Below are 27,267 nucleotides of genomic sequence, written 5' to 3'. Positions count from 1 at the left end.
AACCGGTACACCTCCAACGACACCATTAAATTGAAGTAGCAGTCTATGTTACAACAACCAACACCTGCAATAATAGAGAATTGAATTCGTTTTCCTATTATCAAAAGACATACTATGACAGCATAAAAGTGTATTTGAAATATTATTTCGGGCTACTGTAAAAAAAAATTCAGCTCATAATTATTTATACTAACTAATTATTAAATGAATCAATGGACAATCAAATGGACAGCATCATCAGCAGATACATCAAATTCATTTTTAATATTTACAGAATACACATGGCTAAAATGTTTGCAGAAAACCATAACCTTAGAGACTTTCAAAGAGGAATGTTCTCACATACTGTATATCCCAGCCCAACATCTCAAATCATTGCATGCTGAGGTCATAATACATATATGAACACATTGTACAACATGTGTAATAAAAAGCATCAAATCTGATTTAGAAAAAAGATTGGAAACCACATCTGAATATCAGGATTTGGAATTTAGGAGGTTAGAGAGTGAAGTAAGAGCCAATGTTTCCATCTGGAAAAGTGATCTGTTTAACAAACCTCACAGATTATTATACAATAATCAAATGGATGATTATTTCCAAACAATAATTTGCTTTATAGATTGTGTCCTTTTCATGGGGCTGGTGACTTCAAAGAATCAAATAGAGCTTCAGGGACATGAGAATGAGATGAATTTGGAAATGACTTGGTGAAATTTAAAGCAGAGTGACTGCTGCCCATTGATAACAAAAATGAAAACAATACACAAAAGAAAACAAGAAGCAGAAATTATACTGACATTTGAAATACAGTTAAAGGTGTAGCTGATGAACTCTGCAGCTTACGTGACTATACTGTATAATAATGTAAAGTTCCATGTAGCAGAGTGGATATGTGTGTGTACTGGTACAGCATATAAAGCAAGCTTATTGTTGGCAGTGGAGCAACAGCATGTGACATGTCCAGTGTCCGTCCAAGCTTCAGGTCCTGCGTGGTTCCAGTCTGTGGGAGAACTGAGATAGTGTTCTCTGGTTGTCAATCACAGTCAGCTGGCGCACATAGCTCCTCACGTCCGGGTGGTTCTTACTGGTCTGAGATGGTTCTGCACCTGAGAGACGATGGGAAAGAGAAATACCATCTTTATTATAAACAGTGTCCTGTACGCCCAAGCACTTAGAAACGTTCCCAGTCAATTGAATACTTTTAAGAGACAGTTATGTTTACTTACTGAATGGCAGACTTCTGCAGTATCTCACTATTCTCACTGTATTAGCGATCATTCGCTGAAAAACAAAAAAACACATAGATGTTACCATTATGATTTTAGACTTCCAATATAATGTCAAAATCAATATCCTCAGGGAGGGCCTTACCATTTTCTCAAAATTGACCAAACTGTCAATGAACGTCTTGTTTCCATCATGAGTGAAAGTCATGTCTGGAAAGATAATAGCAATATGATTGCACACATAGAACATAGACAAAAGAATATGGATTGGAATTGACAAGAGCAAACAATATAGAAGCTAGTTACACTGTCGCAGGCTGACACTCCAAAAAGAGATCAAAACTTGCTGATAATAACTTCTTCACACAAGAGGCAGTGAGGATAAACCTCTCAATAGGTAAGATAATGGGTAAAACAACATGGAGTGTCATACAGGCGGTGGGAGAGAGCTGTGTTGGGTAAAGCATGGAGTGTCATACAGGCGGTGGGAGAGAGCTGTGTTGGGTAAAGCATGGAGTGTCATACAGGCGGTGGGAGAGAGCTGTGTTGGGTAAAGCATGGAGTGTCATACAGGCGGTGGGAGAGAGCTGTGTTGGGTAAAGCATGGAGTGTCATACAGGCGGTGGGAGAGAGCTGTGTTGGGTAAAGCATGGAGTGTCATACAGGCGGTGGGAGAGAGCTGTGTTGGGTAAAGCATGGAGTGTCATACAGACGGTGGGAGAGAGCTGTGTTGGGTAAAGCATGGAGTGTCATACAGACGGTGGGAGAGAGCTGTGTTGGGTAAAGCATGGAGTGTCATACAGGCGGTGGGAGAGAGCTGTGTTGGGTAAAGCATGGAGTGTCATACAGGCGGTGGGAGAGAGCTGTGTTGGGCTGCACTGACCTTTGATCAGCAGCGGCATGAAGGGAATGATGGGCGGGTCCAGCTTGGCCACAGTGAGTCGGTACGCCCGGTGGTTCCTGGACGGGTCCTGTGGAAATACTCACACTGTTCTGAGATCTGCCACAACCATGTTACGTGGGCACATCACAGTCACAGCCAAGGGTGGTGCAGCTCAATACATACATTGTTAGATGACAAATGACCATGCAAGAATGTGACGTTTGAATTCAATATTTGAATAAATTAAAGCTTTAGAAAGCAAGGCTAGAGACTATGTGAGTGGATGAATGGTTGATGTGGGACTAAAAATAGTTTAGAGTACTCACCATTAAGCTTTCAAATTCGCTGTAAAACTTCTTAAATTTGCTGGGTAGTTTCTGTCAACACAAGTAACAGGGAAAGTTAACAGATAGTTGAAATCATTATATTCTTGGGCAGGTGCTAAACACATGTGAGTGTTGTTGGACAGACAGATGCACAATGTCAGACAGACATACAGTGACAGACAGAAAGACAGTGGGACAGCCACCCACCTCCCAGGTCTGACTCAGTCTGCTCACGGCTGGGTTGCTCATGCCCATGATAATAGCAAAGAAGGAGTTGAGGTTCTTATACTCCTTACAGCTGTTAGAGAGAAAGTAGTCCAAAGATTTATCAGTATTAGGTAACATGTTACGTGTGACTAATTTAAGTCATCACAGGGGGTCATGAAGGAAACACTTGTCATTACCAAAATGATACATGTACAGGTCATTCGGAAAGTACTCAGACCCCTTCCCTTTTTCCACATTTTGTTACGTTACAAATTGATCAAAGAAAAATAAAAAAAAATCTCAATCTACATACAATACTGTCACGTTCCTGACCTGTTTTCTTTTGTCTTGTATTTATTTAGTTGGTCAGGGCGTGAGTTGGGTGGGTTTGTCTATGTGTGATTTTCTATGTGGGGATTTTGTGTTCGGCCTGGTATGATTCTCAGAGGCAGCTGTCAATCGTTGTCCCTGATTGAGAATCATACTAAGGCAGCCGGGGTTTCACGTGTGTTTTGTGGGTGTTTGTTTCCGTGTTTGTATTCGTGCCACACGGGACTGTTGTCGGTTGTATTCATTTTGTTATTTTGTTTCATGTTAGTGTTCAGTTTCGATCTAATAAATTATCATGAGCACTACCCACTCTGCGTGTTGGTCCGATCCATGCTCCTCCTCGTCTGAGGAGGAGAACGACTATGACGACCGTTACAAATACCCCATAATTAGAAAGTGAAAACTTGTTTAGACATTTTTGCAAATGTATAAAATAAAAAAAATAAACAGAAATACCTTACATAATATTCAGACCCTTTGCTATGATACTCTAAAATGAGCTCAGGTGCATCCTGTTTCCATTGATCATCCTTGAGATGTTTCTACAACTTGATTGGAGTCCACCTGTGGTAAATTCAATTGATTGGACATGATTTGGAAAGGCACACACCTGTCTATATAAGGTTCAGCAGTTCACAGTGCATGTCAGCGCAAGCACCAAGCAATGAGGTCGACAGAATTGTCCGTAGAGTTCTGAGACAGGATTATGTCAAGGCACAGATCTGGGGAAAGGTTCTAAAACATGTCTGCAGCATTGAAGGTCCACAAGAACACAGTGGCATCCATCATTCTTAAATGGAAGAAGTTTGGAACCACCAAGACTCTTCCTAAAGCTGGCCACCTGGCCAAACTGAGCAATTGGGGGAGAAGGGCCTTGGTCAGGGAGGTGACCAAGAACCCGATGGTCACTGACAGAGCTCCAGAGTTCCTCTGTGGAGATGGGAGAACCTTCCATAAGGACAACCATCTCCGCAGCACTCCACCAATCAGGCCTTTATGGTGGAGTACCCAGACGGAAGACACTCCTCTGCACATGACAGCCCGCTTGGAATTTGCCAAAAGGTACGTAAAGCGCACTCCGACCATGAGAAACAAGTTTCTCTGGTCAGATGAAACCAAGATTTAACTCTTTGACCTGAATGCCAAGTGTCACATCTGGAGGAAACCTGATACCATCCCTACGGTGATGCATGGTTGTGGCAGCATCATGCTGTACAGATGTTTTTCAGCGGCAGGGACTGGGAGACTAGTCAGGATCGAGGGAAAGATGAACGGAGCAAAGTACAGAGATCCTTGATGAAAACCGTCTCGAGAGCACACAGGACCTCAGACTGGGGGGCGAAGACTCACAGGACAACGACCCTAAGCACACAGTCAAGACATTGCAAGAGTGGCTTCGGGACAAGTCTCTGAATGTCCTTGAGCATCCAGTCAGAGCCCGGACTTGAACCCAAAGCCACTCCTGCATTGAACCATCTCTGGAGAAACCTGAAAATAGCTGAGCAGCAACGCTCCCCATCCAACCTGACAGAGTTTGAGAGTTTCTGCAAAGAAGAAATGGGAGAAACTGCCCAAATACAGGTGTGCCAAGGTTGTAGCGTCATAACCAAGAAGAGTCGAGGCTGTAATCACTGCCAAAGGCACTTCAATAAAGTACTGAGTAAAGGGTCTTAATACTTATGAAAATGTGATATTTCAGTTAAAAATTTTTAATACATTTGCAAACATTTCTAAAAACCTATTTTTGCTTTGTCATTATGTGGTATTGTGTGTAGAATGATAAGGGAAAACAAAACTATTTAATCAACTTTAGAATAAGGCTGTAACGTAACAAAATGTGGAAAAATTCAAGGGGTCTGAATACTTGACGAATGCACTGTACATTCAGCCATTCACACATTTGTTAATCTTGACATTTAAACCTTTCCTTTAGGGATTGATTGGGAGGGTGACAGTGACACAGGTATGCAATTCTACTACTACAGCTCTGCAGTCAGTGGAGACAGTGTGTGCGCAAACGTGCGTGCATGAGAGAAAGGGCGACAAGGCAAGGGCCACTCACTGGGCAGCGATCTTGATGAACTTCTTGAGCAGCTGAACACGCTTGCTGAGCTGAGCACACAGACAGATCTCTGTGATCACCCACAGCTGAATCTCATTGAACCTCCTGAGGAACAGGTCCATGTTGGCCGTGGTCTTCTTGAAGTTCTTCCTCCCAAATGTATAGTAGATCAGCTCATGCTGTAGAACAGGGCAAGAGAGAAAGTCAATGACCGTGTCCCTGATAGTTTCCATTATAATGTATCAATATATTGGTTTAATAGTTGATTGATACACTCTTAGAAAAAAAGGTGCCATCTAGAACCTTCTGAAGAAACCTTTTTGGTTCCAGGTAGATAGGGTTTTACATGGAATCCAAAACTTTCTACAGGGTGTTCTACATGGAACCCAAAAGGGTTCTACCTGGAACCAAAAACGGTTCTACATCCTATGGGGACAGCCGAATAGTGTAGGAAGACAGCCTGCACCCAGAATGGTACACTATTCCCCATTAGGCAGGGGTCGAAAGTAGTGCACGAAACATGTATAGGAAATAGGGTGCAATTTAGGACGCAGCCATAGAATCAAGTAATTCCTCATTGGTCTGAGGCACCTCATGTACACAGTGGAAGAGTTCCCAGTCGTAGAGAGTCATCTGGTAGGCCAGGTCTTTAGAGCTCATCAACTCAAAGCTGCCCATGGAGCCTGTGGAGGGTCCTTCCTGCTCTGGTAAGGGCATCTGAAATATTGCGCAAACGTAATATACTGTATAATTTACAATTGTCTGTATATCATTCTTCATCATACAACTAACACTGATATGAAATACAGGACTGTTCTGATAGCTACAATGACAGTTATACAACTATAACAAGTCGAATTGCAACAGTAGCCTCAGGCCAGTGAACATATGTCAGTCGATTAAAACAAATATATTCCATTAGAGAAACACAACATGAGACGCAACATGCTTCATAGTAACAGCTGCATGAGATGTAGCTTGTAGGAAAACCTCGGAATTAGTTGCGTGGGTCTGAATGCTTGTTTTTCTGCATTGTTCATTTGTTGGGCAATATGTTTTTGAGGGGTATTTACGCACCAATGAATCCAGTTGATCCCTGGGACAGACAAATAGACGGCCGTTGATGCTGAGTGTGGAGAAGACGGAAATATCGTTGGGTTTTAGCACCACTTTATCTGAAGGAAAACAACAAACGAGCGATAATTAAAACATGATCATGTTAAATACAGTACATTAGCATGTTATTATGGTCTGTTCTGAAGTCGCATAACAAGGGTATTGACGCTGCAGTGGATATCAGCCGTTTTACGGGCTCCCGACCAATTCAAATCAAATCTTATTAGCCACATGCGCCGAATACAACAGTGAAATGCTTACTTATGAGCCCCTAACCAACAATGCAGTTTAAAAAAACTACGGATAAGAAGAAGAGATAAAAGTAACAAGTAATTAAAGAGCAGCAGTAAAATAACAATAGCGAGACTACAAAGTCAATGGGCGGGGGCACCGGTTAGTCAAAAAGTTTTACAGCTGCACCACTGAGAGCATCTTGACTGGCTGCATCACCGCTTGGTATGGAAACTGCTTGGCAGCCGACTGCAAGGCGCTACAGAGGGTGGTGCGGATGGCCTAGTACATCACTGGGGCTGAGCTCCCTGCCATCCAGGACCTCTATACCAGGCGGTGTCAGAAGAAGACCTGGAAAATTGTCAAAGACCCCTACCCATAAACTGTTCACTCTCCTACCTCATGGCAAGCAATACAAGAGCGCCAAGTCAGACCAAAAGGCTCCCGAACAGCTTCTACCCCCAAGCCATAATACTGCTGAATAGTTAATCAAATGGCTACCCGGACTATTTGCATTGAACCTTTTTTGCACCGACTCTACGCACACTCACAGGACTCTACCCACAAAACACACACATATGCATATTGATGCCACACACACAACCACACACTGCTGCAACTATGTTAATTTTCAATCCTGATTGCCTAGTCACTTTTACCCAGAGTCGTCCTCTAACTTTATTATCAAAGAAAATGGTCAAAAACACTAGGAAGAGGATGAATTTATGATCGCATTAGAACTGGCAATATTGCATTGATCATGACAGACGGGGACATCCATCTTCCTCTGAGTCCTCAGCAGAGAATTGGGCCCAGATTCTTAGCAGCAAAACAAATGCTAGTAAATAACAGATGTATGGGCAATATGATTAGGATCTCAGAGACAAAGGAGCAGCGCTTATGGCTTTATTTACTACTTGGTACGGGTGAAGCGCAGTTTAAACATAGGCCAGAGAAAGAGGTGGATTAGTACACCCTGGCAGAGACATTGGAATATCCATACAGCAAGTCCCAGGCGATGGCGGCAACATGCAGGTGTAGAATCTTATGAGTTGAAGCAAGCCTGCAGCAATATTGCCCCGACCTTTTCTCTATGCTGCTCTACTGCAGGCCATGGCCCTCCTGTCCCTATATTGAGCATATACTGGGTAACTGAAACAGACCAATCCAGCACCAACACCCAATCATTTCTAGTAAATCAGGCCTGATTAATGAGCTTCATAGCATCTGTAAATAGCAGGCCATGTGTGGAAAGACTGTCAACCACCATCGTTTGATTAGCGTATAGCTGTGGCCCTTTTCACCTCCGGCCGAACTGAGGTTGACCAGGAGAAGGTCCTCCGCTGACCCCAGCTTGTCGGCCACTGCGCTGATGACCTCTCTGACCGAGGCGGCCATGGGGACCCGGATGGTGGTGTAGGTGTGGTCGCTGCAGTACACTTTGAACAGGACTGCATGGGGAAAGAGCACAGAGCACAATGCAGGTCCCTTAATATTTAGGATTGAGGGGTGGGTACTGGGAAGACAGATCAGAGGCCAAGTGCATCAGCCTTGTCATGGTAGAGGTTCAAAACAGATTAGAAAACACTGTCACTCCTGGCTGCAAGGCCAAAAGGCTCATGACTGCTAAACTGTGCTTTTCTATAACTTATAGCTAGCTCTTTTCTAACGCATATCCTGCATGTTTTCACACACACATACACACTGTATATATATATTTTTTGAATTTTCATTGTTGGACATAAGACTGTAAAAACACCAGGAAATCAGCTCCAAGTGATATTAATTTTGGAAATCTGTTCCCAAGTATTCCCACGCATAATAGAGAGACGTGATCATCTAAAAATATAAACAAAGGTTTGAAATGATTGTTTTAGTCAAATATTATATACTTTTGCCAAGTTGGAAAACCCTGCACTATGCCATACTTACTCTCATCATTAGTCTTGATGGCCTGTCGTTTCTGCAGCTTCTCATCCCCCATGCTGAACTGCCTCAACAGGACTTTGTGCTAGAACAGAACAGGACAGACAGAAGTGTGTTGGTTCAACAACATGACAACAAAACCATGGGTGGTAGTAGGATGTAGCTTGGGGAAATGTAGCTCGGGCTGACAATGAAAACAAAAGCACAGAATATGACTGCAGTGCTTGTGTCATAGCTGGGTGACATACCTTTTGTTGAGAGGATCTGGCGTCATCAGAGCTGAGAAGACAAACAAAGTGAGATTACATCATGCTGAAGCAAGGGACACTAAAGATAAGTACAACACAGTAACAATACATTCACACACTTACTTGTTTTTAACTATCTTCTCTAACTCTGGGAGTTGATCTTTCAGAGCAGGAATCAGCCTGGCATCATCAGATACAGACACAAAGAACTCCTGCAGCACACAACGCACTCTCAATGAGGAGAGATTAATGAGCCCAAACTAATTTGGATTATCAAATGACAAATCACTAATACTATTACAGCAAACGGTATATTTTTAAGCAACAAGCTGAATAAGAGCGCCTATTAATTAAGGTTTGTGAGGAAGACACTGGTTACATCTGCAATGGCAACCTATTCTCGTCATAGGGCACTCATTTTGACCAGGGCTCTGTGCCCTATATAGGGAATAGGGTGGTACTTGGTATGCATCCACTGACCTCTAGGAAGGCGAGGGAGGCATCCTCCTCCTGCAGGTGGTCTCCATGTACTGAGGCCCACTGCAGCACCAGCCTGATCACCCTCCTCTTGTTGTTCAGGGTATAGTCAAGACGCTCCTGTTCTGAGCCCTGGGACGCCTCAGCATGGTAGGTGCAGGGCAGTTAAGGACAGAAACACATCTGCGCTACATCTTCACTGACTCACATCTAGTCCAGGGGCCTAGCAAGCGTCTCAGAGTAGAAGTTCTGATTCAGGATCCATTTTACAATTTAAGTCACAATGAATATGATTATTTGGCAAGGCAGACCGGATCTGTCACGTTCCTGACCTTGTTTTCCTTTTGTATAGTTGTGTTTAGTGGGTCAGGACGTGAGCTGGGTGGGCAGTCTGTGTTGTTTGTTCTATGTTAAGTGTCAGTGTTAATTGACCTTGTATGGCTCTCAGAGGCAGGTGGTTGACGTTTTCCTCTGATTGAGAACCATATATAGGTAGGTTGTTTCACATTGTTTGTTGTGGGTGGTTGTCTTCCGTGTCTGTATGTCTACCACACGGGACTGTTTCGTTTGTCGTTCGTGTATGTAGTCTGTTCCTGTTCGTGCGTTCTTCGTAGTTTGTAAGTTCTCAAGTCAGGTCTGTCTACATCGTTTATTTGTTTTGTAGTCTGTTATAGTGTTTTCGTGTTTCGTCTTACTTTAATAAACTTCATTATGTCATATAACAACGCTGCGCTTTGGTCCAATCCCTACTCCTCCTCTTCGGACGAAGAGGAGGAGAACGACCGTTACAGGATCCTAGATCCTACTCTGCGATTTTAAATACATAGAAGGGATACTGATACTCACCAGTAGAAATACACACAAAAACATACGGTAATTATTTGCTATTTTCAGTGACTGAAAGGATATTGGGCCATGAGCACCGGACACAGCTGACTGTTAGGGATGAAGACGCAGTGCATGAGCACAAAGTCATCCAGAGCTGGATCTGAGCAGACAGAGAGAGAGAGAGCGACAGAGAAAAAGAGATAGAGAAAGCATGAGAGAGAGAGAGAGAGAGAAAAAGCATGAGAGAGAAAGGGGGGCACCTGTGATGTCAGATGAAAGGATGCCAGACCAGGCCAGCAGGCTGACAGTACTACAGGCCTGATCACACATGGCTGCTGGCTCTGTCACCGCAGACGGCTGGGACATGAAAGCAGCCAGGAGTCCAAGCGTAATTAGATCAGCCCTGTGATGCGCTGCTAATTATAAACATGAACAAACAGGTCAGCAGCAGCATGGAGGCCGGATGCTCGCTCTCTCTCTGATACAGAGACAATCTAAACACGACAGCCATGACGAACACAACACATTCATCTACATTACAGTCAAATAAAATCTTATGTCACATGGGCCGAATACAGATGTAGACCTTACAGTGAAGTGCTTACTTACAAGCCCTTAACCAACAATGCAGTTAAAAAAATTCCCCAAAAAGTAAGAGATAAGAATAAGAAATAATTAAAGAGCAGCAGTAAATAACAATAGCAGGGCTATATACAGGGGGTACCAGTACATAGTCAATGTGTCAATGTGCAGGGGGGGGGCACCGGTTAGTTGAGGTAGTATGTACATGTAGGTAGAGTTATTAAAGGGACTATGCATAGATGACAACAGAGAGTAGCAGTGGTGTAAAGAGGAGGGAGGGGGCAATGCAAATAGTCTGGGTAGCCATTTGATTAGCTGTTCAGGAGTCTTATGGCTTGGGGGTAGAAGATGTTTAGAAGCCTCTTGGACCTAGACTTGGCGCTCCGGTACCGCTTACTGTGCGGTAGCAGAGAGAATAGTCTATGATTAGGGTGGCTGGAGTCTGACCATTTTTAGGGTCCTCTGACACCGCCTGGTATAGAGGTCCTGGATGGCAGGAAGCTTGGCACTGGTGATGTACTGGGCCGTACACACTACCCTCTGTAGTGCCTTGCGGTCGGCGGCTGAGCAGTTGCCATACCAGGCAGTGATGCAACCAGTCAGGATGTTCTCGATGGTGCAGCTGTAGAAACTTGAGGGTCTGAGGACCCATGCCAAATCTTTTCAGTCTCCTGAGGGGGAATAGGTTTTGTCGTGCCCTCTTCCCAACTGTCTTGGTGTGCTTGGACCATGTTAGGTTGTTGGTGATGATGTGGAGGCCAAGCTCTCAACCTGCTCCACTGCAGTCACGTTGATGAGAATGTGGGCGAGCTCGGACCTCCTTTTCCTGTAGTCCACAATCATCTCCTTTGTCTTCGTCACGTTGAGGGAGAAGTTGCTGTCCTTGCACCACACGGCCAGGTCTCTGACCTCCTCCCTATAGGCGGTCTCATCGTTGTCAGTGATTAGGCCGACCACAGTTGTGTCATCGGCAAACTTAATGATGGCGTTGGAGTCGTGCCTGGCTGTGCAGTCATGAGTGAACAGGGAGTACAGGAGGGACTGAGCACACACCCCAGAGGGGCCCCCCCGTGTTGAGGATCAGCGTGGCAGATGTGTTGTTACCTACCCTCACCACCTGGGGGCGGCCCGTCAGGAAGTCCAGGATTCAGTTGCAGAGGGAGGTGTTTAGTCCCAGGGTCCTTAGCTTATTGATGAGCTTTGAGGGCACTATTGTGTTGAACGCTGAGCTGTAGTCAATGAATAACATTCTCAGATAGGTGTTCCTTTTGTCCAGGTGGGAAAGGGCAATGTGGAGTGCGATACTGATTGCATCATCTGTGGATCTGTTGGGGCGGTATGCAAATTGGAGGGGTCTAGGGTTTCTGGGATGATGGTGTTGATGTGAGCCATGACCAGCCTTTCAAAGCATTTCATGGCTACAGACATGAGTCTTACTCACATCGGCTGCGGAGAGCGTTATCAGTCATCCGGAACAGCTGATGCTCTCATGCATGTTTCAGTGTTGCTAGCCTCAAAGCGAGCATAAACGTTATTTAGTTCATCTGGTAGGCTCGTGTCACTGGGCAGCTCTCGGCTGTGCTTCCCTTTGTAGTCTGTAATAGTTTGCAAACCCTGCCACAGCGTCGGAGCCGGTGTAGTACGATTCAATCTTAGTCCTGTACTGACGCTTTGCCTATTTGATGGTTCGTCAGAGGGCATAGCGGGATTTCTTGAAAGCGGCAGCTCTACCCTTTAGCTCAGTGCAAATGTTGCCTGTAATCCATGGCTTCTGGTTGAGGTATGTACGTACAGTCACTGTGGGGGCGACGTCCTCGATGCATTTATTGATAAAGCCAGTGACTGATGTGGTGTACTCCTCAATGCCATTGGAACCGGAACATATTCCAGTGTGTGCTAGCAAAACAGTCCTATAGTTTAACATCTGCTTCATCTGACCACTTTTTTTTTTTATAGACCGAATCCCTGGTGCTTCCTGCTTTAATCTTTGCTTGTAAGCAGGAATCAGGAGGATAGAGTTATGGTCAGATTTGCCAAATGGAGGGCGAGGGAGAGCTTGGTACGTCTCTGTGTGTGGAGTGGTCTAGAATGTTTTCCCCCTCTGGTTGCACATTTAACATGCTGACAGAAATTAGGTAAAACTGATTTAAGTTTCCCTGCATTAAAGTCCCCGGCCACTAGGAACGCCGCCTCTGGATGAGCGATTTCCTGTTTGCTTATGGCGGAATACAGCTCATTGAGTGCGGTTTTAGTGCCAGCCTCGGTCTGTGGTGGTATGTAAGACAGCTACGAAAAATACAGATAAACTCTAGGTAGATAGTGTGGTCTACAGCTTATCATGAGATACTCTACCTCAGGTTAGCAAAACCCTGAGACTTCCTTAGATATTGTGCACCAGCTGTTGTATACAAATATGCATAGGCCCCCGCCCCGTGTCTTATCAGAGGCAGCTGTTCTGTTCTGCCGATAGTGAGTATAACCCATCAGTTGTATGTTATTAATGTCATCGTTCAGCCCCGACTCTGTGAAACATAAGATATTACAGTTTTTAATGTCCCGTTGTTAAGATCTACGTGCTTTCAGTTCGTTCCATTTTTTCCCCAGTGATTGAATGTTAGCTAGCAGAACGGAATGCAAGGGCAGATTAGCCACTCGTCGCCTGACCCTCACAAGGCATCCTGATCTCTTTCCGCAAAACCTAAGTTTTTTTCCAACGAATCACGGGGATCTGGGCCTGGTCGGGTGTCCGTAGTATATCCCTCTCGTCCGACTCATTGAAGAAGAACTCCGTCCAATTTGAGGTGAGTAATCTCTGTTCTGATTCCCAGAAGCTCTTTTTGGTCATAAGAGGCAGTAGCAGCAACATCATGTACAAAACAAGTTACGAACAACGCAAAACAACAAACAAAATAGCATGGTTGGTTAAGAGCCGATAAGACGGCAGCTTTAAAAAAAATATTAATAAAAAAATATCTATATATATCACATAGGGTTGAAATATTTGTCATTGAAAATAAGAATTTGTTCTTAACTGACTTGCCTAGTTAAATAAAAGGTACAACATTTTTTTTAAAGGCTCCTTACACAGAAATACAATGGTCCACAGTGGCGAGAGATGTTATGAGTGACAGAGTGCACTACTCTACCTGATTCGTTAAGGTGAGAGTCCAGTCGCATCATTTCCAGAAAGTGCTCCAGAATCTTCTCCGGTGTCCCGTACATCACAGTGTATCTGGAATGGCAGTGTCAATCAATCACCTACTTCATTAATCAAGTTTACTGCTAGTGCTCACTACTGTTCCTATGCCACACTTCAATGACCTGTGTCCTCTGAATACCTGGCTGTGATTACTACATTAGATAACAATCCACAAACAGTCAAAGAGGTCCTGACCACTGATGTAGGTTTTAGGGGGATGGCTGGGTGAGAAAGGGTGTGGAAGGCTCTCCATAGGTAAAAACAGAGGAAGAGACCACCACTCGACCATAAGAATCAACACGCTACAGCCAGGCTTGTTGTGATTGGCTAGTTAAGGGGAGAGAGGACGAGCCGTGTCTGTCCCAAATGGGACCCTATTCCCTATAGGGCCCTGGTAAAAAGAAAGTAGGGAAAAGGATGCCGTTTGGGACGCAGGCGGTGTGTGCCAGGCACTCCACGGGGGAAGGAGAGGAGCTTGACACCCTCTTCATATGTGACTGGCGCTGTAGTTGATTAGAGGCCTACCCTGGCGGAGTGATTGTGACCCGCGGGGCCTGCCTTCTCCCCGGGAGCCCATCTCTCAGTCATTACCATTAATGTGTCTCTCTCCATTACTGCAGCCGCGGTCACTGACAGCAGCTGCCATTAAGACTAGCTAGTAGCTAACAGACGTCTGCAGCCTTGTAGCCTCAGTCTTGGCTTCACACTAGAACTTCTACCCCCGGCAACCAGATCTACACTACTATACACTCTTTAGCCGAGGGTAGCTCACAAACTCACCCACTTTTTACACTCACTCTGTGCAAATTTCAAGAGCCTCTCACACTAACCTCACTCCATGTTATGAATCTAACGTCAAGAGACATTATCACACACACACGACCCTCCCAACAGGAGAGAGTATCTCACACACCCACAGTCCCCTTTAACTTCCTATAGAACTCTACCTCTATTGAACAGTGCTGCTACAGAAAGTAGTTCAATCATATTGTGAGGGGATGACTGGGCGAGACAGATAGAGAGTTAGCTCAGTACTTGTAGTGTGAGGAGGAGGTGGTGGTGGTGGAGCCATGGGTGGAGGCCTGGCTGTTGCTGCTGGGGCTCTTCTCCAGGACCAGAACATCCTGATACTGCTCTTTCAAACGCACCGTGTTGGCCTCCACATCCTAGACACATACAATTGATCATTATGTCATCATAAATCATTGTACTGTAGTTATGTTTTATTATGAAATGACATGCCATTCCTAATGACTACAAGTGGTTGTTATCTGGATTACAAGATTTTGAAAATGAATAAATACATTTCCGACTGAATAGTACTGTAGCAAATCCTGCAGAGTAGACCATCCCCCAAAATGTCTGGGATGACTTCTCTCTCCGACTCTAGTGGCATCTGGTAGTTAACATGGAGGCTGCACTACATTACATCGTCCCATCAGAACTATGGTACTGTAAGCATGGTGGATTAGTCTGCTAGTACAACTGACGGGGAGACTGGGCGGTCAGCATTTTGACTGAGGTGGAGTCACAAATGGCACTCCATTGTCTATGTAGTGCACTACTTTGACCAGGATGTGCACTTTATAGGGAATAGGGTGCCGTTTGGGAAGCTCATCAGTCCAAAGCCAACAGGAGATTTACAGGAGGAAGACTCAATGAGCCGCATACAAAGGGTCTGCCTCTGTGGATCACACAGATGTTCATCATCCATCCGCTTTTCAGTAGACACAATCAAGACCATGATGTCCTATCAATGTCCAATGCAAGCTGCATGTGGGAGGAGCTAAACAATAGGCTGTGGAGGGAGAATGTAGAGAGACTGATAGCCCAAACGCAGGCAGATGTCGATATTGATCTAGTATTGATGGTTCGTACCTAAAACATTCTCCACTCAGGCTGCAAAGGCGTCGATTTCCTCCTGAACTAAACTCAGCAAAAAAAGAAACGTCCCTTTTTTATTACCCTGTCTTTCAAAGATAATTCGTAAAAATCCAAATAACCTCACAGATCTTCATTGTAAAGGGTTTAAACACTGTTTACCATGCTTGTTCAATGAACCATTAACAATTAATGAACATGCACCTGTGGAACGGTCGTTAAGACACTAACAGCTTACAGACGGTAGGCAATTAAGGTCACAGTTATGAAAACTTAGGACACTAAAGAGGCCTTTCTACGGACTCTGAAAAAAAACAAAAGATGCCCAGGGTCCCTGCTCATCTGCGTGAATGTGCTTTAGGCATGCTGCAAAGAGGCATGAGGACTGCAGATGTGGCCAGGGCAATAAATGTCCGTTCTGTGAGATGCCTAAGATAGCGCTACAGGGAGACAGGACGGACAGCTGATCGTCCTCGCAGTTGCAGACCACGTGTAACACCTGCACAAGATCGGTACATCACACAGGTACAAGATGGCAACAACAACTGCCCGAGTTACACCAGGAACGCACAATCCCTCCATCAGTGCTCAGACTGTCCGCAATAGGCTGAGAGAGGCTGGACTGAGGGATTGTAGGCCTGTTGTCTGGTGAAGACCTGCCTTACATCGCCGGCAACAACGTCGCCTATGGGCACAAAACCACCGTTGCTGGACTGGAAAAAGTGCTCTTCACTGACGAGTCGCGGTTTTGTCTCACCAGGGGTGATGGTCGGATTCGCATTTATCGTTATAGACTCGGCCAGGGCACATCTTTTAATACATTTATTTTTTCGCGTTACACCGAGGCCTGTACTCTGGAGCGGGATCGATTTGGAGGTGGAGGGTCCGTCATGGTCTGGGGAGGTGTGTCACAGCATCATCGGACTGAGCTTGTTGTCTTACCTGTAACGCACAGCGTTGAGATTGCCTGCAATGACATCCTCCCTCATGTGGTACCCTTCCTGCAGGCTCATCCTGACATGACCCTATATCATGACAATGCCACCAGCCATACTGCTCGTTCTGTGTGTGATTTCCTGCAAGACAGGAATGTCAATGTTCTGCCATGGCCAGCGAAGAGCCCGGATCTCAATCCCATTGAGCACGTCTGGGACCTGTTGGATCGGAGGGTGAGGGCTAGGGCCATTCCCCCCAGAAATGTCCGGGAACTAGCAGGTGCCTTGGTGGAAGGGTGGGGTAACATCTCACAGCAAGAACTGGCAAATCTAGTTTAGTCCATGAGGAGGAGATGCACTGCAGTACTTAATGCAGCTGGTGGCCACACCAGATACTGACTTACTTTTGACCCCCCCCCCCCTTTTGTTCAGGGACACATTATATAATTTCTGTTAGTCACATGTCTGTGGAACTTGTTCAGTTTATGTCTGTTGTTGAATCTTGTTATGTTCATACAAATATTTACACGTTAAGTTTGCTGAAAATAAACGCAGTTGCCAGCGAGAGAATGTTTCTTTTTTTGATGAGTTTAGATTTATTGACACGGAGGAAAAAAACAGGGGAAAATATGCGTGCTTTCTTTATGGCTAATGCTACTTCCTGATGTTGCGCCCTGCATGCAGAATGTTGCAGCCTGATTGGCTGAACGTGATACGCAACATCCAGAACTAGCGTTCCTTCCTAGGTATTAACCACTTTAGCATGGTGGTGGAAAATGGTGTTTCATAAAGTATGCATATTTTCCCAGTTTTTTCCCACCTTCTCACCATCAAATCTAGTTCAGGAGCAAATTGATGCATTTGCAGCCTGAATGGAGAATGTTTTAGGTACGAACCGGTCCACGGGGATATGAGTGTATTGCCAGCTGCATACAAGCATTTGGACGGTAAGATGGCAACGACTCAATATCGCCATCTGCCGGCCATTGGGCTAAGAGACTGACAGCTGACAGTTTGGCTTTAGCGTTTATACCGTACCTCGCCACCAGACAACTGTCCATTGAACCACAAAGTTGATAGTAGTCTATCATTAAAACAATTATATATGAAAACAGGGACTTGACTCTTAACTGGTACAACTGGTTAATGTATGCATCATTCTGATGAACGTTTACACCTCTCTTTTTAGAAGCTGCAATGTTGAATCCGAATCTCAAACAATAGAGGCGACTATACCATTGAATACAGATAAAGTGGAATTTCACTTAGTGGACAGAGAGGTGGAGGGGGCCATGCCATCTCCTGTGAGGACAAACAGGACTTCCCCAGATAACTCACTTTGAGGATCCGATTGAAGTCCTCCTTGTCCACACGTAGGAAGTGGCAGTTATCCTCTCGTAGGACAATGGAGGCGGCGCGGGGTGCATCGTTGACCAGGGCAAGCTTCCCAAAGTCATCTCCCTCATGCAGCGTGCAAACCACCCCCTATGTGAAACAGGACAAGAATAAGCAAACAAAGAATGGCTGTGCCTTAAAGGGCATAAGATGACCATTTGATCATTTCAAAAGTTCCAAACAGTCAACACACCAAATCAGAAATAAAAGTGCTTCTAAAAAGAAATAGATGGCTTTTATCACATAAAAAAAAAACAAGTTCAGCGGACAATACTTTTACATCTGCTACGTAATTTATCCACTCTCATATTTTCTATAATTGGCTATAGTGATTAGCTGAATACTGATCAAATGGGGATGAGTCGTATGAGATGCCAGATTCAAATAACATTTGAACAATCTTTTTTTTTTTTTACCTTTCCATAAATGACAACGTTTATGGAGCCCTTTAGAATGATGTACCACGATGTGCCTTCCTCCCCTTGATTGAACACTAAGTGAAAATGATAACAAAACTGATATTTTCCAACAAAACATTTCCAAGAATGCATCTCAATGCATTAACTTACAGAAACAACTACGAAGGATTTACTATTTAATCCGGGATTTTCTTTCTGCCTCCATATAGATGATGCATTTATAAATCAATGAATAGCGTGCAAAGTTGATCAAGTTAAAAGGGGTTGAACTCTGGTCATGGAGGCAGTGTTAAACTACTTACACACGGTTCCTGCTTTGGCATGGGACTCAAAGATCAGGACTCCAGCTAACTCCTTCTTTACCTGTAGAAGCATGGGGGGAAAACACAGCTAGGTTAGAGGGTTGACATCATACAGTGCCTTGCGAAAGTATTCACCCCCCTTGGCCTTTTTCCTATTTTGTGTCATTACAACCTGTAATTTAAATGGATTTTCATTTGGATTTCATGTCATGGACATACACAAAATTGTCCAAATTGGTGAAGTGAAAAAAAAAAAAAAGTAAACTGAAAAGTGGGCTATGAAGCCCCTAAATAAGATCTGGTGCAACTAATTACCTTCAGAAGTCACCTAATTAGTTAAATAAAGTCCACTTGTGTGCAATCTAAGTGTCACATGATCTGTCACATGATATATACACCTGTTCTGAAAGGCCCCAGTGTCTGCCACACCACTAAGCAAGGGCACCACCAAGCAAGCGGCACTATGAAGACCAAGGAGCTCTCCAAACAGGCCAGGGACAAAGTTGTGGAGAAGTACAGATCAAGGTTGGGTTATAAAAAAATCAGAAACTTTGAACATCCCACAGAGCATCATTAAATCCATTATTAATAAATGGAAAGAATATGGCACCACAACAAACCTGCCAAAAGAGGGCTACACACCAAAACTCACAGACCAAGCAAGGAGGGCATTAATCAGAGAGGCACCAAGGAGACCAAAGATAACCCTGAAGCTCCACAGCAGAGATTGGAGTACCTGTCCATAGGACCACTTTAAGCCGTACACTCCACAGAGCTGGGCTTATGGAAGAGTGGCCAGAAAAAAGCCATTGCTTAAAGAAAAAAATAAGCTAACACGTTTGTTGTTCGCCAAAATCAAATCAAATGTATTTATATAGCCCTTCGTACATCAGCTGATATCTCAAAGTGGTGTACAAAAGGCATATGGAAGAAGGTACTCTGGTCAGATGAGACTAAAATTGAGCTGTTTGGCCATAAAGGAAACCGCTATGTCTGGCGCAAACCCAACACCTCTCATCACCCCGAGAACACCATCCCCACAGTGAAGCATGGTGGTGGAAGCATCATGCTGTGGTGATGTTTTTCATCGGCAGGGACTGGGAAACTGGTCAGAATTGAAGGATGGCGCTAAATACAGGGAAATTCTTGAGGGAAACCTGTTTCAGTCTTCCAGAAATTTGAGACTGGGACAGAGGTTCACCTTCCAGCAGGACAATGACCCTAAGCATACTGCTAAAGCAACACTTAAGTGGTTTAAAGGGAAACATTTAAATGTCTTGGAATGGCCTAGTCAAAGCCCAGACCCCAATCCAATTGAGAATCTGTGGTATGACTTCAAGATTGCTGTACACCAGCAGAACCCATCCAACTTGAAGGAGCTGGAGCAGTTTGCCTTGAAGAATGGGCAAAAATCCCAGTGGCTAGATGTGCCAAGCTTAGAGACATACCCCAAGAGACATGCAGCTGTAATAGCTGCAAAAGGTGGCTCTACAAAGTATTGACTTTGGGCGGGTGAATAGTTATGCATGCTCAAGTTCTGTTTTTTTGTCTTGTTTGTTTCACAATAAAAAATATTTTGCATCTTCAAAGTGATAGTCAGGCTGTGTAAATCAAAAGATACAAACCCCACAAAAATTCATTTTAATTCCAGGTTGTAAGGCAACAAAATAGGAAAAATGACAGGGGGGTGAATACTTTCGCAGGCCACTGTATACAGGCCGACAATGAATTATGAATGTAACCGAATCTGTACTCACAGTGGTGGATAGGTGCGATAAGGCTTTTATATGGAGCAGCTCCTCATAAATTATCTCCAAATCATCCGCTGTCCTCTGTCCTGGCCTGGGGAAGGGGAAACATGCACCAATAAAACAAATAATTTTAAAACGTATTAACTTTAAACAGGACCTTCGCATCAGCTTTGCACTTTGCTTACATATCTTATTTATCTTCCCTAACCCAAACTTTCCAGACCTGCATACATCCTACCCGCAGGTGGTGATCTCTGATCTTACTGTTTCCTCAGGATCATGCGCATGTGTGCGTCAGGGCCTATTTGGGAGAGGAGGAGGAGGGTATCCTGCAGCTCCTCATCGCTCTCCCTGGCCTCCTTCTCAGTAGGCAGGGGAGTGTCCTCCTGCTCATCATCCAAGAAACGGTAGAACAGATACTTGTCCTGGAAGGTCAGCTCCTGGTCCACTGCAACCCCAACAAACAGAACACAGACGGGTTGAGAAATGGACCGGCTTTCACATGCACACAGACAGACAGCGAGGTTACTCTTAGTACGGTCTACTGGACTGTTCTGGCTCACCGTGGTTGAGAACTCCTTCCTCCAGCAGCACCTGCCACATGCCCACTGCTTGAATGCGAGAGTGAACACAGGAGCTCTGCTGCATCTGCCAGTCAACCAGCTCTGTTCCCACACAGCATTGCCTGCAGGAGATACACACATCACATCAGGAAATACATACAGCAAAAAACAAACATTACCAACACACAAACAGACAGACGTACACGTACTGTGATATGAGTGTGCCAGGTGTACATGGTACAGGGGATATTCCAACCCACCTGTATGTCTTCAGGTGGTACTTCCTGTCTCGGATGATGTGGGGAGCTCTGGAGAGGATGGCATCACGTAGAACCTTCCCTGCTCGCATGATCTTCTCAGATGGGACCTGTGGGGAGAAAATGGGCCTTATACTAGAGGAGAGGCCATGCCTTATAATAGAGGAGAGAAAAGGAGATCAATGGACAGATACAGATGAGATGGCCTCTATTGGTGTGATGGCCTTTACTACCTGAGAAATGGATTTAGGATGAAGTTTGGCTGGGCTTTCTGTGAAGGATTTATGAAAAGTAAAATGACATTGACTGAAAAACGCACACACACGTACACACGGAAACATCATGGATTTCAAAAACTCCCTAAAACACTTCTGCGAGCAGGCCTTTCTAATCAACCTGGCACGGGTATCCTGGAAGGATATTGACCTCATCCCGTAGGTAGAGGATGCCTGGTTGTTCTTTAAAAAGTGCTTTCCTCACCATCTTAAATAAGCATGCCCATTTCAAAAAATGTAGAACTAAGAACAGATATACCCTTTGGTTCACCCCAGACTTGACTGCCCTTGACCAGCACAAAAACATCCTGTGGCATACTGCACTAGCGTCGAATACTCCCCGCGATATGCAACTTTTCAGGGAAGTCAGGAACCAATATACACAGTCAGTTAGGAAAGCAAAGGCTAGCTTTTTGAAATAGAAATTTGCATCCTGCAGCACTAATTCCAAAAGGTTTTGGGACACTAAAGTCCATGGAGAATAAGAGCACCTCCTCCCAGCTTCCCACTACACTGAGGCTAGGAAACACTGTCATCACCGATAAATCCACAATACTCGAGAATTTCAATAAGCATTTCTCTACGGCTGGCCATGCTTTCCATCTGGCTACCCATACCCCGGCCAACAGCTCTGCATCCCCCGCAACAACTGGCCCAAGCCTCCCGCACTTCTCCCAAATCCAGATAGCTGATGTTCTGAAAGAGCTGCAAAATCTGGATCCCTACAAATCAGCTGGGCTAGACAATCTGGACCTCTCTTTCTAAAATTATCCGCTGCCATAGTTGCAACCCCTATTACTAGTCTGTTCAACCGCTCTTTCGTATCGTCAGATTCCTAAAGATTGGAAAGCGGCCGTGGTCTTCCCCCTCTTCAAAGGGGGAGAAACTCTAGACGCAAACTGTTACAGACCTATATCCATCCTGCCCTGCCTTCCTAAAGTCTTCGAAAGCCAAGTTAACAAACAGATCACCAACCATTTCGAATCCCACCGCACCTTCTCCGCTATGCAATCCGGTTTCCGAGCTGGTCACGGGTGCACCTCAGCCACACTCAAGGTCCTAAACGATATCATAAACGCCATCAATAAAAGACAGTACTGTGTAGCAGTCGTCATCGACCTGGCCAAGGCTTTCGACTCTGTCAATCACCGTATTCTTATCGGCAGACTCAACAGCCTTGGTTTCGCTAATGACTGCTTTGCCTGGTTCACTCATGCTGCCAAACATACCCTCGTAAAACTGACTATTACATTTACATTTTAGTCATTTAGCAGACGCTCTTATCCAGAGCGACTTACAGTAGAGTGCATACATTTTATTACATTTTTACATACTGAGACAAGGATATCCCTACCGGCCAAACCCTCCCTAACCCGGACGACGCTATGCCAATTGTGCGTCGCCCCACGGACCTCCCGGTTGCGGCCGGCTGCGACAGAGCCTGGGCGCGAACCCTACCGAGATCCTACCGATCCTTCGGCGATGTCATTTACAAAATAGCCTCCAACACTCTACTCAGCAAATTGGATGCAGTCTATCACAGTGCCATCCATTTTGTCACTAAAGCCCCATATACTACCCACCACTGCGACCTGTATGCTCTCGTTGGCTGGTCCTCGCTACATATTCGTCGCCAAACCCACTGGCTCCAGGTCATCCATAAGTCTTTGCTAGGTAAAGCTCAGCTTCATCTCAGCTCACTGGTCATCATAGCAACACCCACCCGTAGCACGCGCTCCAGCAGGTATATTTCACTGATCATCCCCAAAGCCAACACCCCCTTTGGCCGCCTTTCCTTCCTGTTCTCTGCTGCCAATGATTGGAGCGAATTGCAAAAATCACTGAAGTTGGAGACTTGTATCTCCCTCACTAACTCCAGTGTTAATTGCTAAATTGTAATTACCTTTCCCACTATGGCCTATTTATTGCCTTCCCTCCTTACTTAATTTGAACACACTGTACACAGATTTTTCTACTGTGTTATTGAGTTTGTTTATCCCATGTGTAACTCTGTGTTGATGTTTTTGTCACACTGATTTGCTTTATCTTGGCCAGGTCGCACTTGTAAATGAGAACTTGTTCTCAACTGGCCTACCTGGTTAAATAACATTTTTAAAAATGGATTTCAAAATTAAAGCACAAAATGAAGGACAGGGATGATAAGAACATTTGAGATTGTATGACACACGATACAGACTTTAGTGAATGGTCACAGTTCCCTCCCTATCAATGATGACAGAGATTAGGCCCTTGTGAAGATGTAGCCTTTACCACTATCAACCAAGGGCGTACTTTCAGATAAACCTAGGGTATGGCAAAATGACAGCTGTATAGATGCAGTCTCCAAAAAGCCAGCCAGCCATACCAACAGCCTTCCCTCCCGCTCCCAGGCATTCCCATGGTCCTAAAGTCAGCCTGCTAATACTGCTAAACTGCATCTGCCTTTAAAAATCAGGATTGGAATGATTTCAGTAGCCCATTTTCAATTGTTGGTGTTGGGCCATACCCAATTGACAACCATGCTAACAACCTCCACTGTCAACAGGGCCCTGTTAAATCGGAAGTTAAATCAACAGCTGGTGTCTGCTGTCTGTGCTTACATCCCAACCCTTGGACCCACAGCACAGAAACCACCTTGAACAAGTCATGTATGGATGTGGTATTCATGAGTTCTACAGCAGAGAAGAATCAAACTGAACTATACATACAGCAGCACTCTATACTATAAAGTGGACATAACGACTGTTCAAACTCTATAACACCTCCTTTCTAACTTCATTTCTCTCACAGCCAAGAACAATACTTACATAGATGCTTAAAGGGATACTTCAGAATTTTGGAAATTAGGTCTAGTATGAAGGAAGTTAAGAGATAGTGTCGCAAGCCAATGCTAACTGGCTTTAGCACAGTGACTGGAAGTCTATTTGTATCTGGGTATAACTGAGCTCAGGTGCATCCTGTTTTCATTGATCATCCTTGAGATGTTTCTACAACTTGATTGGAGTCCACCTGTGGTAAATTAAATTGATTGGATATGATTTGGAAAGGCACACACCTGTCTATATAAGGTCCCACAGTTCATGTCAGAGCCAAACCAAGCTGTGAGGTCGAAGGAATTGTCCGTAGAGCCCCGAGACAGGATTGTGTTGAGACACAGATCTGGGGAAGGGTAAAAAAAAAGTGTCTGCAGCATTGAAGGTCCCCAAAAACACAGTGGCCTCCATCATTCTTAAATGGAACAGGTTTGGAACCAATAAGACTCTTCCTAGAGCTGGCCGCCCGGCCAAACTGAGCAGTCGGGGGTGAAGGGCCTTGTCGGGGAGGTGACCAAGAACCCGATGGTCACGCTGACAGACCTCTAGAGTTGCTTTGTGGAGATGGGAGAACCTTCCAGAAAGACAACCATCTCTGTAGCACTCCACCAATCAGGCCTTTATGGTAGAGTGGCCAGACGGATGCCACTCCTCAATAATAGGCAAATGACAGCCCGCTTGGAATTTGCCAAAAGGCACCTAAAGGACTCTCAGACCATGAGAAATAAGATTCTCTAGTCTGATGAAACCAAGATTGAACTCTTTGGCCTGAATGCCAAGCGTCACATCTGTTGGCAACCTGGCACCATCCCAATGGTGAAGCATGGTGGTGGCAGCATCATGCTGTGGGGATGTTTTTCAGCAGCAGGGACCGGGAGACTAGTCAGGATTGAGGCAAATATGAATGGAGCAAAGTACAGAGAGATCCTTGATGAAAATGCGAAAGTTCACCTTCCAACAGGACAACTACCCTATGCACACAGCCCAGACAACGCAGAAGTGGCTTCGGGACAAGTCTCTGAATGTCCTTGAGTCTTGAGTGGCCCAGCCAGAGCCCAGACTTGAACCCGATCGAACATCTCTGGAGAGACCTGAAAATAGCTGTGCAGCGATGCTCCCCATCCAACCTGACAGCTTGAGAGGATCTGCAGAGAAGAATGGGAGAAACTCCCCAAATACAGGTGTGACAAGCTTGTGGTATCATACCCAAGAAGACTCGAGGCTGTAATCACTGCCAAAGGTGCTTCAACAAAGTACTGAGTAAAGGGTCTGAATACTTATGTAAATGTGATTTCAGTTTTTTATATATATATATAAATTAGCAAACATTTCTAAAAAACTGTTTTTGCTTTGTCATTATGGGGTATTGTGTGTAGATTTATTTAAAAAAAAAATGTTTTCCCTTAATCAATTTCAGAATAAGGCTGTAACCTAACAAAATGTGGAAAAAGTCAAGCGGTCTGAATACTTTCCGAAGGCACTGCACATGAATTACATAAGTCACTGCATTTTTTTGTTGTTGTTATGACTACAATATGTAGAGCCTTCGAGTTAGGCAAATATTTACCAACAATTCAACCGCAGGGGGGATTTGCTAAAAAACAACAAAATTACAATTATCATTGTAGTTATTTCTAGTGCACATGTTTTGGCTGGTCTGGAGAGAAATAAACAGGAACAAAGGCCAAGCCGTAATAAATCATGAAACCCCAGAGTAGCACCATGTTATCTGTATGGAGGTAAGGAAGTCCCAACGGGGTTAAGGTGGAACGGGAACTATTAAGGACATGCTGCACACTAACGGAAGCTTGGTCTCAGCTGCCATCTTGTTTATATTTAGTCAAACTTTAAACAAGCTCGATATTCCAGACTTATTTTGAGCTTCTGGTAACTAAAGAGGATGTTGTTAGATCAGGGCCCACGCAAGCAGCATGTAAATAGGAGTAAATAACTGTCCCTTTACCACCCGCTGTCACTCTTCCATTCACAACAGTGTTCAATCTGGATGATATTCACTTCACATAAAGTGGTTACTGATCTCTTGTACACAGATGAGTAGCTGGTCATTTACGTTAGATTTTGTCTCTGGGTTGCCAAGATCACATGGTTACCGCCATAGTCACACAATGCTTTTTGAATGTCCACTATCATCATCCAAAAAATCAATGTTTGATGGTGAAACTAAGTCATTCTGATATGTAATGATGAAGTCTCAGTTTTGCGTTCAGGACGTTCTACTGTACCTTACTCAGATGTTTAGAGATGGATCCAAAAGCGTTGTTGCTTATGTTCTCTTTGTCCGGCATTCCTGAATGAAAATGTTTAAATGTGTAGTCAATCATCGGTAAAAAGTTGAAAGCCAATACGTCACTACTTATTTCTCTGCAACAATTGGTGCATTTTCACAAATATACTTTGATGTTAATACATCATCTCAATGATATGTTGAATGTAGATATGTGTCAACTAAAATCTCCTTGAGGAGTGAGTTACATAACGTCATCAGTCGCCAAGGGAGATTTCTACAGTAAGAAGAGGATGATGTTTTTCCCCCCTCAGGAAAAACACAATTAGTTATTACACTTCAAAACCTTTTCCGGAGGGGAAATTACCCCAATTCTTAGACATGACTTTCAGACTGCTGATATCACTTTTTCCATAGTAAAGGTGAGAGGTAGGCCAGTAAGGAGCATCGTAGATGGACATTGCTGACGGCGCTGTAGTCTTGTACTCACTGTCAGGGCTGGGTCCACCACTTTCCATAACTCCATAAGATGGGGCTAGCAGTCCAGCCATGCACTGACGATATTTCTACAGAGAGACAGAAGAGCAGTCTTATTATTAGACATGGTAGAACAAGCCACAAGCCAAATCCTCAACACTACAAGGTTTATTATACAGTGTGTCGATGCAATTCAATTCAAGATAACGATGTAATTCATTGTGAACTACGGTCACCTGTTTATGTCAGGTGATAACCCATGGAATCATTTGGATTGTAGTATTATGCGTCTCTCCCCTATACTCGCTTC

General features: G+C 44.4%; 1 protein-coding gene across 1 annotated transcript; it reads right to left on the bottom strand.

Annotated features, from left to right (window-relative positions):
• Positions 1–256: 256 nt before the first annotated feature.
• Positions 257–27,052, bottom strand: LOC120057870 (rap guanine nucleotide exchange factor 4-like). The gene is made up of 26 exons (XM_039006341.1): positions 26,971–27,052; positions 26,479–26,543; positions 21,151–21,257; positions 20,891–21,012; positions 20,592–20,775; positions 20,334–20,418; positions 18,577–18,637; positions 18,272–18,348; positions 17,799–17,945; positions 14,680–14,810; positions 13,592–13,677; positions 9,945–10,023; positions 9,039–9,189; positions 8,682–8,770; positions 8,559–8,589; positions 8,317–8,395; positions 7,689–7,835; positions 6,115–6,212; positions 5,629–5,754; positions 5,038–5,216; positions 2,646–2,736; positions 2,439–2,489; positions 2,113–2,200; positions 1,375–1,439; positions 1,230–1,284; positions 257–1,109 (listed from the first exon to the last, which is right to left on the bottom strand). The coding sequence occupies exons 1-26, from the start codon at positions 27,029–27,031 to the stop codon at positions 982–984; spliced, it is 2,583 nt and encodes an 860-aa protein (XP_038862269.1). The 5' UTR covers positions 27,032–27,052; the 3' UTR covers positions 257–981.
• Positions 27,053–27,267: the final 215 nt, after the last annotated feature.

The sequence above is a fragment of the Salvelinus namaycush genome, chromosome 13 (assembly GCF_016432855.1).
Source record: "Salvelinus namaycush isolate Seneca chromosome 13, SaNama_1.0, whole genome shotgun sequence".
In the NCBI taxonomy this organism is placed as follows: domain Eukaryota; kingdom Metazoa; phylum Chordata; class Actinopteri; order Salmoniformes; family Salmonidae; genus Salvelinus; species Salvelinus namaycush.
The sequence above is the reverse complement of the archived record's forward strand: the minus strand, read 5'-3'. Positions and strand labels throughout refer to the sequence as shown.

What these genes read in the sequence shown, in the direction of transcription:
- LOC120057870 (XM_039006341.1), bottom strand. Translation starts at nt 27,031, where the DNA reads ATGGCTGGACTGCTAGCCCCATCTTATGGAGTTATGGAAAGTGGTGGA. An exon ending in CATGCCGCTGCTGATCAAAG is followed by an intron (nt 1,440 to 2,112) that starts GTCAGTGCAGCC and finishes TTATCTTTCCAG; the next exon opens with ACATGACTTTCACTCATGAT. An exon ending in CTGCAGAAGTCTGCCATTCA is followed by an intron (nt 1,110 to 1,229) that starts GTAAGTAAACAT and finishes ATCGTCTCTCAG; the next exon opens with GTGCAGAACCATCTCAGACC.